The sequence below is a fragment of the Seriola lalandi genome, unplaced genomic scaffold, assembly GCF_002814215.2.
Source record: "Seriola lalandi dorsalis isolate HSWRI2012SDOR001 ecotype SW California unplaced genomic scaffold, Sedor1 jcf7180002054354, whole genome shotgun sequence".
Lineage (NCBI taxonomy): Eukaryota > Metazoa > Chordata > Actinopteri > Carangiformes > Carangidae > Seriola > Seriola lalandi.
In genome coordinates this window covers 418,451-432,535 of record NW_019524907.1, presented here as the reverse complement: position 1 = coordinate 432,535, position 14,085 = coordinate 418,451, and the positions used below count along the sequence as shown (strand labels likewise).

The 14,085-nt window shown below is 44.2% G+C and overlaps 1 protein-coding gene across 1 annotated transcript; it reads left to right on the top strand.

Moving 5' to 3' along the window:
- Nucleotides 1–556: 556 nt before the first annotated feature.
- foxj1b (forkhead box J1b) lies at nucleotides 557–4,660 on the top strand. The gene is made up of 2 exons (XM_023408124.2): nucleotides 557–1,281; nucleotides 1,991–4,660. Exons 1-2 carry the CDS (start codon nucleotides 694–696, stop codon nucleotides 2,894–2,896), a joined length of 1,494 nt encoding a protein of 497 aa, XP_023263892.1. The 5' UTR covers nucleotides 557–693; the 3' UTR covers nucleotides 2,897–4,660.
- Nucleotides 4,661–14,085: the final 9,425 nt, after the last annotated feature.

The window sequence follows — 14,085 nt, the reverse complement described above, 5'->3', positions numbered from 1 at the left end:
CAGCTTCTAGGTTATAGATAGATTGAGAGAGAGAGAGAGAGAGAGCGAGAGAGAGAGAGAGACTTGAAGTGGAGAAGCACAGATAGCCAGCCAATCAGAAATCCCCCCAGGCGTTTAAATGGTGGGCAGTCTCTCTGGCTTTAAGAGCGACTTATTTTACAACCTCCACACATTCTCACGTCCTGACCTCCCACAGACAACTCACACAGAGCAGAGCGCTTGGATGAGTAACAGCCCGGTTTGCCCGAGTCGACATGGATCTATCCTGAGTGGCTTTTCTCTCCCTTTTCCTCCATATGAGCCGCTGCTGGATGCTCCTCGCCCTCCCCCCGCCGCACTTGTTGCGCAGAGACTGGATGCGCCGCTGAGTCCTTGGAGAGGAGAGGCAGGGACGGACTGCAACAGGTGCACACAGAGCATCTCCGCCAAAGAGGCTGCACCGGAGGTAGGGAAATTACGCATCATTTGGCAGTTTAAGGGTTGAATATTTGTTTGGATATTTTCACCAAACAACAGATACTCTATCCGTGGGGATTTCATTGATGGATGATTTAGATTCATTAATTAACTGTTTTTGATTTTGTTTTTATACTTTTTTTTTTTCTTCTTTGGCTTCAAGATAAAACAAAACTTTAAATGCTGATTTGAATCACCTCGGTCGTGATCAGCCCTCACCGCGCACACAGAGCCAGGATGCCGGTCCTGACCAGCCCCGACATCGCTAATAAGTTTAAGGAGAAATGGCTGGCGGTCTACCCGGAGGATCAGGTCACCGGGTCCGACTCTGTCCCCCTTGACGACAGTCTCACCAGCCTCCACTGGCTCCAGAATTTCTCCATCCTCAGCGCGGATCCGGAGCGACCCAACGGCGCTGGCCCGGGCTGCCCGTCCTCCCAGCAGCACCTCTTTCTCAAGCGGCTCGGCTTCCCCAAAGGAGGCACCGACTCTCCGTCCAGCCCTCCGGCCGGGGACACCGCCGCCACCGGGATGCCGCTTTACCTCGGGAGCCCCGTTACCTCCGGCAGCGACTCCACCGCGGCACCGCGGTTCGCCAGTTGCGCTCATCCCGCATCCGGCTACCCACAGATCCCCATCCAGGCCAGCCCGCCGGTTGAGGTCGACTACAAAACCAACCCTAAAGTCAAACCGCCCTATTCTTACGCCTCTCTCATCTGCATGGCCATGCAGGCCAGCAAGCAGCCCAAAGTGACTCTGTCCACCATCTATAACTGGATAACGGAGAATTTCTGCTACTACAGACACGCGGAGCCCAGCTGGCAGGTAACCGAGACCGGATAACTCTCCTTCTATTATTGATGAGTCAGATAAATGGCGAGGTGAGGGAGGGAAGGGTGAGCAATTGACTCCAGTGTCACCATCAGACACCACGTCTTTAGACTACAACAAACAGAGCTTTTTCTATATCAGTGTAATGAAAACTAAAATCATCAGATGTAGAGTAGGAAATATGAAAACCTCCAAATCCTTTCTCTGCCTCTCTCTCTCTCGTTCTCTCTCTCTCCAGGATTAGTGTCTAGTTTCTGCCTTTGATGATTTCCATGGCAAGTGTTTTTTAATGCAAGAGTCTGAAATTTCCATCTTCCAAGAGAGTGCTCATACAGGGTTTTTGTCTGAGGGGGATTGATGATGGTGTGGAGAAAGCACTCTAATGTGTGTGTGCGCGCGTGCGTGTGTGTGTGTGTGTGTGTGTGTGTGTGTGTGTTAATGAGGGCTCCTGAGAGAGATGGCAGCTAAGCACAGCTGATCATGTTTGAAATGCACAGAGCTGCCTGTTACTAGAAAGCCTCATTAGGTACATTTGCTTTCCTATACAAACAACAACAATACACGCCCCCCCCCCCCATTCTCTCCATTTCAAAGACAAACTGGCATTTTCAGTTTTTGCATGACTAACTCAAATTTGCTCAAAGCCAATGGGATCGTGTTAAATATCCTCTTTCTTTTCTTTTTTTTTTTGTCTTTGTCACAGAACTCGATTCGTCACAACTTGTCCCTCAACAAGTGTTTCAAGAAGGTCCCCAGACAGAAAGACGAGCCGGGGAAAGGAGGCTTCTGGCAGATTGATCCTCAGTATGCTGACATGTTTGTCAATGGCATCTTTAAGCGCAGGAGGATGTCTGCCAACCACTACAACAGCAGCAGCAGCAGCAGCAGCAGCAGCAGCAGCAGCACACATAGACAGAGCAAACTGGTTCAGGGTTATCACAGCACCCAAAATGGCTGCCCTTACCAAGAGGTGGGCGGCAAACGGAAGCACCTGCCCTCTAAAATCAGCAACAAGGCGATGAGGGTGACTGAGTCCCCTCTATTAGCGACAGAAGCCCACAAAGCAGACATCCTGAGGGGGGACTTTGACCTGGCGTCCGTGTTCGACGATGTCCTCAGTGGGAACTGTAGCACCTTCGAGGACTTGGACATCAACACTGCGCTAAGCTCCCTCGGCTGCGAGATGGAGGTTTCCATGCAGGGGAGGCAGCACTCGGCTGGACTCGGGAGGTGGTGTGGGGGAGGGGACCTCATGGGTCAGAGCCAGCACCTGAGCCACCATCAGTCCTACGGTTACATGGACTTGAGCACTGCGTCACTGGAGTGCGCCGTCAACATGGGAGAGCTGCAGGTGCCGCCGCCGCCGCAGCAGCAGCATCCTCAGCAGCTGGACCAGGATCAGCTGCTCCAGAGCCACCACCACCTGCAGCAGTTTGACGAGCCCTCCACGCTGTTCCCGGAGCGGCCTGAGGAGGCGATGCTGCAGCCCTGGGAGGAGATCAAAGAAGAGGCGCAGGCGATTCCTCTTACGCTGGATCAGGGCTTCGGCCTGTGCGAGGGCTTCTTCACAGAGATGCAGCCATGGGAGCGAGTGGAGGCCTACCTGTGACCTTTGACCCCAAACCTCGCAGACTTCTAATAATTTACACCTAATGATCTAAACATCTCTGATTGCTGGTCCGACTCCACATTACCCCCAAAAGGATAACACTGGCGACAGAGCTACAGCGCAGTAACTCCTGCATTTCCTCCAATCGTCCTGCAATACGCTGCAGCTGTAACTTATTTTTTGGAACATTTACTTATTTTTTTTGGTTAAAAATATAAACGCAATCATGTCAAACCTATCTTGAACCTTGAGCTCCAAACCCAGCTGACAAAGATGCCCTTAATAAAAAGACATCGATCTGACTATAAATCTTGTTGGGTAACGTGATTAGAGACTATCTCTTGGCACAGAGCCCCATTTCTTCCCGAGGATGTCAGGTGATTGACAGGAAGCGGTGTGTAACGTGATGCAGAGCTGGTACATCAGGCACAATGAAATGACAAAACAACAGAGTAACTTCAATAAACCAAATTAAAGTTTCATGCAGACCGAGAAGGGTTATCTCCCTCCGTCAAATGGCTTCTTCATGAGGGAGAAACTGTGTGAACAAAAGAGGACATCCTTTATGTTGGATTTTTTTTTTTTTTTTTATATAAGAGCTCAAATACGAGGAGGTCGGTAATAAGAGAAATGTGTTCAAACGAGTGCTGAGGTGGCCCTGAACTGTTAAGCTACAGCGATTTGTCCCCAGTGACAGAAGAAAACCCAACACCCCTCCCTCGAAGCACTCCCTACAAACAAGCACTGTCACAGTGGGTCTCAGAAGACATACAGGATACTATTTTGCTACATTAGCATTTAACATTTTTTTACTAACATGCAGTGAAATCAGCCATTCATCTCAACTGTGTACTATGTCGTGTGCTGAGGAAAGACGAAGCTATCAGAGCAGGACGGACACAAGAAAAACTTTAAAATTCATAGTCTGAGATTAGAAATCGGTCACTTATGACTTTGTTATATAGTTGATTTAATATATATTCACTAAAGTATATAGCGTGAAAGCTGGGCAGGAACATTTGCCATTTGTCTACAGTTATGTATTGCAAAGCAAAAAGAGGAGCCGACCTGAAATTGAGTCATGAAATCGAACATTATGCACTTTGATAGGCAGCAGTTTTAGGAAAGCGAAACAGCTTTTTTTTTTCAGGATGTTTAGTTTTTATTTTTTATGGTATTAAAATGGTGTTTTCTGAAGTTTACTGACCATAATGAAAATGATGCATATATGCTGTAATTGTCCATATCAGTTTCTTTTTGAACAATGAACTCGACACTGCAATAAGTTTTATTTGCTTAAATATACAATTTTTTCTTTCCAAATGTATACAGAAGTACGTGGGCATTTGTTGATTATATTTCGCCAAATCTGTTGATAAGGAATATGCAGTTCATCTGTGTTTCTGTGTTGATTAATACGAAGAGAGTTGCGCTTTTCTGTCACTGGGTGATGGATTTCTTTTTGTCCCTTATTGATTACTTTGGTGTATGTCTTTCTTTTTCTTTTTTTTATTTGTATGGTTTGTTTTCGCAAATCTGAATTTCAACTCATGTATGAGAATAATAAGTGCTGGTTTGGGGTGACAAATGATGAGGTGATACAAATATTCAACTCTTAAAAAGGCCAGATTTTCTCATTGTATCATATTGATCAAGTTTGATACGGACTCTTTAATCTTACCATATTATTTTCATTTGTACTTTTTTTAAGCTGTTTAAAAATGCAATCATGCCTTGATGCAATAAATGGTGTCAATTAAAGAAAGAACAGTAACTCAAACACGTATCCTTCACTTGTCATTGTGATTATATCAGAGATTAAAACATGTGCACATGATGGAATTGGGTCATACCCTGTGTGTGTGCAGTCAAGAGATAAAAGATCTATCAGGGTTTATCATTAATCAGCACAGACAGGTCTGAACCTGCCTCACGTTTTCAAACGTACACGGAGTAGACATACACATGAACGACAGAAAGTAATACAGTAGACGATGGCAAAGTCTACCTTTAGCATTACATGTCAGTTGTGTATCCAACTCTATGGTCATTATTCAGACAACAAAACTCATAATTGTACTCAGCCCCTGAGTGACTGCGGAGGATGAAGGTTGGAAATGAGGTAAGATAATGGTATTCATTTCTTACTTTTCAACAATTTGCAACAAAGATCTAAACAAAGACGAAAAAAGGGAACAAGACTAAGAGGCAGTACTTGGTGTCAGACCATGATAGAAATCAAAAGTGTTTATACCTTATAAACTACATAGACTCAATATTGTTTAAATACGGATACAACGGTGCACATTTTCAGACGGCCTCATCAGCGAGACATTCATGGTGTTGCACTCAGTTGTTCACTTCAAAAGTGTCACTAATCATGCTAACGGTTGCTAATTACAACTAAATATTCCTTTACTAAACATCAAAATATTTGCAACATGCAACAGAGAAAAACAACAAGACTAAGACTAATAAGACATGCTGTCAGACCATGATAGAAATCAAAAGTGTTTATACCTTATAAACTACATAGACTCAATATTGTTTAAATACGGATACAACGGTGCACATTTTCAGACGGCCTCATCAGCGAGACATTCATGGTGTTGCACTCAGTTGTTCACTTCAAAAGTGTCACTAATCATTGTGTAACGAATTGATAAAGAGAGCTAAAGAGAGAATTACAATGCCTAGCTCCTCTCTCACCTCCACACAGCTGGCCAATCACAGCATGAAGTGGGTGGATGTCAGATCGTCGATTTGGGAAGGTTTGGACACAGGAGTTTCCAAAGCTATCCAACAATCTGAAAAGCAGTTCAAACAAACTGGGTTAAGAGTCTACAACAGCTTTGAGAGGCTGTGCTTTGAGCTAAATGCTAACACCAATGTGCTAACAGGCCTATAATATGCAATATTTAGCAGGTATAATGTTCACCATCTTAGTTTGATGTGTTAGCATTAGCACTATTGCTAATTGGGAATATTAATCCGTCTAATTAGACAACAAATTGCAATGTTGACCTGATGATGCTGAGAAGTAGAGGATCACCAAAGTCACCAGGATTCATCCTCTGGGGACCATGAATGTCTGAGCCAGTAGATGTAGATATTTTACTGGATAAGTGGAAACTTTGACCTGCTGGTGGCACTAGATGAAAATTCAGGGGATTCAGAGTCAGTCGGATTCATCCTCTGGGGAGCATGAGCATCTGTACAAAACTTTGTCGCAATCCATCCATCAGTTGTCAAAATATTTCAGTCTAGACCAAAGTCATAACCTGGCTGACAGATTGACAGTGCCGTCCCCGGGGGCCACACTGATAGGAGAGCTATCAATAACCTACAAAAATAGGTATAAAAGCAAACAAGGTTCAGGGATAAAAGAAATGGAAAAGATAAATAAATAAAGGGTCAGAAAAGAAGGATACAGTAAACAAACTCCCTGATACAACTCCAAATTACTGTTATAGAAAATAAATACACGTCACTGTCAGAAAACATTGATTGGTCCAGAGGTAATTAAAGCTAGACTCATGCAAAACACATATACATGTTTTGAAATCAAAATGTATGTGTTATATAGGATTAACGTTGTATATTTACAGAATAGTTTAAGGCCATGTGTCCACCTGGATGGACTGTGCACCTATCAGAGCATTACAGATAGGTCCTGTAGCTGTTTGAAAATGCCCTCAAAACTTAGCACCACATCTCATCTCAACCTTTTCCAGGATTTTCATTGCATGCCCTGTATGAAAATGTGCTTTTCCACCTCAAATCTCTTTTTAATTGAAATTGTTGGGGGGAAAAAGGGAGAAATGCGGCTTATCCCCGTCCCTCTGGCTCGCGGCCCCCGACCCCAGCGCCGACAGGTCATGTGTGGAGATCTCCAGGAATGGGTGGAATAACTCAGATTCCTTAAAACAGCGGGCACTGCGGCCAGATTCAAGGCCGAGGCGTGCGACCACCGACCACCCCGCACAGAGAAAATCGGTCCAGCTGATAGAGAGGCCGATCCTGTGACGGCTGCAGGCCACTTTATACCAGTTATAGGCCTCGACGGGTCACCTCTGTCAGCGGCCTCTCCTCCAGAGTTGGAGAGGAAACATCAGTGTGACTATCGCTGTCAAGTTGAAGGTTAAAGAGGCATCTGTTACACTCAAATGTGTGTGTGCGTGTGTGTGTGTAATGTGTGAACTTTCACATTTGTCTCTGTTTGTCTGCGACCGTGTGCACATTTGCTTGTGTGTGGTTACATTATAAGCCCTTAATGTTTGTGTTGGTCCACAGGTTTCTTTGTCTGTGCTCGCGCTGATGTGTGCGCTGCCCGCTGAGCGTGTGTGTACACGGCTGCGATCGGAGCCCCGTGGTGGCCCAGATAACACTATCTCTGTGGAGCCAGAGCCCCGCGGTTCTATTCAGCGTGGTTGGATGAGAGGCTGGGACTGCCCAGCACGCGGACCTGCTCAAAGAAGGAGGAACAAGCTGGGCTGTCACTGTAGGCTAACCTGGCTTATGATGCTTTATAACCTCCTCCTTGGCGCCTCTCTGGGAGGCTCTGCATCAGTCTCTGTGTTTCTGCATGTGTGTGTTAGCTCGGGAGGGTTACACAGAGGAAAGGGCAAAGGCAGAAAAGAAGATGGTGCACTTTGTCTTTTATTGCCATCGTGGCACCCTCTGGACTGCTCCTGATTAGAGTCAGGCATAAACAGGGTCAACCAGCTTTGCTAAAGAAGCACCCCTCCCAGCGTGATATAGACACAGGGTTCAACTCCCCATTTATTGGGGATAGCCACAGAGCTATTCTTTATGGGGCAGAGCAGATAGAAGACACATGATGGGGGGCCCTCACTAATTAGATCCTTCATTGTGGCACAAAGAAAAAAGTGGCAGCGGGTGAACGCCCTAAGCCTGTTTTATAGCCCCCGAGGAACCCCTGAGTGTGCGTGATTACATGTACAGGTTAAGTGTTAGATCATGCTGATGAATCAAATTTCCTCATCAGTGCATGGGAGCAAGGAATCACACACATATATCAAGAAAAGACCTCCAGTCGGAGTCACCTTCACCGCTCTGAACTGGCGGGAAATTGTCATCCATCTCTGGTTTCCAAGCCCTCATCACATATTGATAAGGGAAAAAAGACTGGGACGATATTCAGCGGAAAAAAACATCCATTAATGCCTGTCCAGCCTGTTCTGACAGGAGAGGAGGGACTTAGGCAGGAAATACACCTAAATAGTCTTTCTAGAAGACTGTTGTTTATGCATGAAATGCTAATTAGGTTTCCATTTAGATTGCCTGTTCCATTTTGAAAGGAACTGCGGATGGTGAATTAGAATAAAAGGACGGCAGTGTAGTATGGTGAAGGGGGGGGGGTTCTTTTATTGACAGAGATTAGGGTTTTACCTACTTGCCTAAGTGGTCAAAGTGTGCACATGGTAGTGTTTACATACAATAAGAATAGGATCATTACTATAAGAACTGAATGTTTCATGGCATTATCCCCCATCCAAAAGCCTTATATTGGTGGAGTTTTTGTCCAGAAGAGCCTTTATTCATCCAAATGTGTTGAAGACTAATGAAAACTGGATATCCAATTTGCCACAGCGCCATGAACCCACACAGAAACCCTCTAGATTTTGTTTCAGTTTTTGATGTGCTAATTTTTTATTTATTCAGAGCATGTCGTGCAGACAAATGCAGGGGTGAAAATGAGCGCACAAACAACTGCACACACACAACAGATAGCAATTACAATTACATATAGAGCTTCTTTAAGGCCAAAGAGACCGTATTCACCCTTACACATTCACATTCACGGTGTTTCTTATTCTTCCTCCTGCCCTGTTTCTCTCTGCCTGTTTCTGTAATGATTCTCTCCAGAGATGTTGCCGGAACATGTAGAAAATATACTCAAGATTGGACATTTGCTGCAGGCTGCAGCAACATCATAAACCATTTCCATTACATCTGTTATGCTCCCGAGTGCTCTGAGTGCCTTTTCCACGAGGACCTTGACCTTTACAATTTTCTTGTATGTCTTGGCCTGCCTCTCAGTTACAGTGTTGCTGCTACTCTGGATGAGTGAGGTTACCTTTGTGGAGAACCTTCTCCGTTAAGGCATGTCGACCACTGCGGAGCACACTGCACGTCTCTAATGGCATTACTCAGTAAGTCAAAGAGGATCACCTGACTGTCAACTGCAGCCACTCCTGTGTGCGGCTGCTTTGTGTTGGTGTTGTGAACTGAGTTTCCTCTGGGAAGATGATGGGTGTCATATGTCTTATTGTTTCCCATTAGCTCTTAACATCTGATATACACTTATTATATGGTATTGTGTTTTCAGCACCTTGCATATACTATTGTATTGCACCTGAGTGTGTCTGTTGTATCAAATCACATCAAATTCAATTTCATTATTTCATTTAATCAGATTTATTATTAACATATCATATTCAATGCTGTTTTGTATAGTATCATATAACTCTATGTCATATTGCCTCTAATTGGTCTGTATTGTCTTATCAAATCTAACTGTTTCACTACATAAGATGTAAGTGCACATCAGTATCACCTCTGAACTATAACCCTGCAGGTCTCTGCTTATTATGATCAGCTACAATGGAAGTGTGTGTTTTTATTTTTATTTTTACATCGGCTACCATTCTGATTATTTATAGTAATTAATGTGATTCAGTTTCATTTAATTTCCCCCTTCCACTTCATTGCTGATATCTGGTTAAGTGGCAACATTGACACAGGTTCTATATAAAGTGGTTAATTAAAGACAGATTCTTTGAGGCAGCTTCTGAAGATGTGATCACAACAGAAAGATATAAAGATAATTTATTATTACTCCCCTGATCATGATGGTTCTATTGAAATTGAATTGATTTCAGTGTTTCAAGTGCTGGTGTGGCCGCACCTTGAGGGGATGCAAGCTCCATAACATTTCCTGGAAAAGTCAATCTTTCCAAATAAAGAACACGCACACAATATTCACAATATAATTGTATAACTTGTATTGGACAAATAATGAAGCAACCTGTGTGTATCGGTGTATGGAGTGTGTGTGTTATTTTGGCTTGTGTGTGTGCATCTTGGCATCTAGCGTTCAGTCACTGAAAGACATTCTTGCCCCGTGCCTTCGGTCTCTGTGGTCGCATGGAGCGGCTGATTGTCCCACAGGCGGACAGGAGGAGGGCACACAGCTGCCACACATACACACAGAAAACGCTAGCAGCACAGAGACAATTATACACACAGACTAAAGGCGGTCACAGATGACTCAGGCTCACAGATACAACTGCATGAACCCCTCACACGGTCAAACACTCACACACTCATGCCCACACACAGAGGGCTAGCCAGAGGGCAGCGTGTAAGGAGGGTGAGCATGGACGAGAGTGTAGAAAGCGAGCCAGGACAGCGCTGGAGCTCTGCCACTCACACAGCGTCAGTCTCGGTGCCAAGGAGCAGAGCAGAAAACAAGTCTGGACCAACCCTCTCAATCTGGCCTGCTGCGCTGCCTGACTCTCGGCCAGAAAAACTCCTGGTTTTCGAAGAACACACATCGTAGCGCCCCGGTTCATCTCGCCAGGTTCAAGTTACAATGTGCAAATTTTTTCTCTGGAGGCAGCTGAATGTTTTGTGAGTTCTGTCTTGTCTGAGATGGACAAGCTGCCTTGTCCGGACTGTTTTTGTCTGACGAACTCCTACGTCCCTATCGGAGAAACTCAAGTACCCCTTCATTGATACAACTTGTCATGTGTTCATTTCAATCGATTTTCAAGTGGTTGTAAAATTAAAAGTTTTTTACGCAATTGAAGCGTCAATCATTACTCTTAGCTCACTATTTATAATTTATCTGTTACTTTTATCCAACTTTTTTACCCATTTATCCACAAATTTGAGCTATTTCCACCATTCATCCATCACTTTTAGCTATTTCAGTGGTTTAGCCATTAGCTAGCTATAGCAACTTGCACACTCCGCGGCAACATGTGACTTAAAGGTTAAAGGACCTATTTGTAAGTTTTGCTATCGCTAAACAGCCAACGTTAGCATCAGCAAATGTTTACTTACCAGTCTAGAAGAAACACTGAATCAAACTTCATTCTTTTACTCACCAACAGATGTCTCCGGAGGTGGAAAGCAACGCCAACGTTAACTCTTGTCTCTATCACGTCTTTTCTTCTACAGAAATTAGCATGCTAACCAGCTAGCCTCAGCCTGTTTGTAACTTTAATACTGACTCACCGTAGCCTCCAATCTGCCCTGAAGATGTAGTGCTGCTCAGATAGGGCGTATTATTAGCTCTTGTACTATAAAGACAACAATAGCCAAAGCTCTTGTCAAGACTCAATCACCACCACTCGCTCCCGGCAAGAAATCTCACCCAGCAGCAGAGAAAACCTACAAATAGCCCCTTTCAAACGGACTCAGGTCGGTTGGAGGTGTTTACTGTGCAGTCAATCTGTTGTAGCTGTGAGCTCACTGAGTATTGTGTCGCTAAATTTACTAAAGATCAGTGTCACACTAGTTTGTAATCCTAAATAGATGTCTATTGTCCTCTGAAACACAAATATGTCGGTATATATCTTGGTTAAACCACAAAGTTAGAATAAATCAAAATGCCATCTGCAGTCAGCTATCAGTTAGACCTTGCAGTGAAAAAGTCTCTCACTATTTCATCATCAGCATTTGCTTTTCTTTTTTATCCTCCCCTCAAGGCCACATGTGGTACGGGAAGACTGAGATAGTCGAGTAGATGTACAGAAAAGGAAAGAAACAAAAAATATCACACAAAGGCTTCATTTATGCATGTTATGTGTGTTAAAGCGTGTGTGTGATACATGAATATTTGCATCCAGCCGTGCATATGTGTGTCTTTGACGGCAGTACAGGGTGGTGCAGGTGTGTGTCCTTCCACCCCCACCTACTATCCAGGACCTCTTGAAGGCACTAGACTGCCTCCACCATCCCCTCCTCCAGACACACACACACACACACACACACACACACACACAATGTTCTTCCATTCTTCTCCCTATGTCTGCACACTGCTGAGGGCTCTTATTTGATTAGCTGCGATTGGCTTAGTGAAGCAGTGGAGCATTTGGCTCACCGGGGGAGCTGTACACAGCATGCACACACACACACACACACACACACACACACACACACACACACACTTTCTGCGGGGGTTCTTGGACAAAACACACACAAAGACACATACAGAATCCATGCACTAAAGTACATGTCAGATCCAGCTCTTGCTCATGATTCCCCCCCCCCAGCAACGTCTCCTTCCTTCCACAGAGGATTGAAGCAATAAACAGATTTCAGGAACAAGGAAAATATAATCATATATAGCTACATCACATATCACAGCTCTTCTGTCTGAATTTAGCGTTACAATGACAACGAAAGCAGAGTATTCAGATTCACACGCGTGAACCGACATGTGAGGGTCACAGACTTCACTGTAAACAGCTTCTTTAACGGTGACTCACTGACGGCTGTTAACCGACCGTGACCTCATCCTCGGGAAATCACCTCTGATTACATAAGGATGACTGCGGAGCGACACCCTATCTACCGGGCCTTAGTTGCGCTAACCAACAAACCCTTCAATAATGGATGCGGGGTCATGGTGTTGGTGAGGATGCATGTCTGTGAAAGGTGTGCGCAAAAAGACACAATACAAACACTGACTGTCATTGTGTCAATGTCAGCCTCCCTATGCCTTTGTCGTCTCTCTATTCATTAGTCAGGGAAGATGCAGACGGTGACAGAACAGTTTCGAGGCTGATGGCGGAGAGCGCTAACACGACACACCATTTTCATAGTCATTCAACCATTTAGTGAGCCCCTGTGCCCCGGGTAGAAGCATCTGCATTTGTTATATCTCTAAAGGTTTCTTCCTTTACTGTAGCCCACCTCATCATGAAGGAGTTCTTTGATCAGTTCACATTGCACGACTACATTAGATTCATTTAAAGGCAATAAAAATAATTACGTAAATGTGTCTTAAAGGGGAACTTCACTGATCTTAAACATCAAAGTCTGTCTGCACGTCCTTCATACCTGAAAAAAGGTCCATACTGTACATTTCCCTGAATGATGTCACAGGAGTCAGAATTCATGGAATAGAAAAAGCTCTGCTGTACTGAGTTTGATCATTTTCTTTAAACTGATAAAAATTGCAAAATTAGTGGAGTACTCCTTTAAAAACCTGTGATGTATACTTTGGCTTAAAACTTTCAAGCTGAGTATACTCTTTCTGCTGATGAAGATAATATGATGTGATCAAAAGCTACAGAGCAGCTACAGATTGTCAACCTGTGGTGTATAGATTACACAGTGGCTTCAATTTGCCTGTACGCACAGTGGTAAACTTCAGATTGCGGTGTTATTAGAGATGAGCACAGTGTGACCAAGTAGGTGCTTCGCTCCCGACAACCTGCATCAATACAGGATTTAATCAGCGTTATTGACCGGCCACATGGGATCCCGAACGGTAGAAAACATAAACGACGTGACACATTTTCCATTAAAAGACCATCAGTCTGCTCCTCTATCAGCTGTCACCGATTCACAAACTGAAACTCTAAACGCATGTCAAACACTGAGCCTCAGCGACATTCATTGAGTTCATTCATTTAATCCTGCAGTTCCAGTGGTAAACCACCCACAGCCTTTATATCATCCAAGGCTCTGACCACATCGCTGGAGGTAACAGCTAATTCTGCTCTCTGAGCTGCCAGGCAGATTTCCTCCTTGAGATAATGACCATTTTCCACTCATTACTTTCATGACGTTTTAGGCACAAAAACAATTTTTCATGTTCATTTTCCTCATAAGCGCTCAGTCATTTTGGTGAAGTTGCCTGTGTGGGGAAATCTCACCGGTGACGTCAGTCTGTAAGAAAAAAACCTAAACTTGGAGGGAAAAATCATCACATTCCTAGATTCAGTGAAACTCTCTTCGTTATGTTGGAGCGCCACAGGTGAGCTTTGGGTCCCCTGAGCCTGAGTGAGCTGAACAGCCCCTTAATGAGCGTTGTCATTGTTAGAAATGATCAGTCAGAGGCATGAAAAATTAATGACCACACCTGAGATATTTTAGATGAGATATGCAACCAAATGTGCAATGTTTTAAATTGTCCTATACAGGGAAAT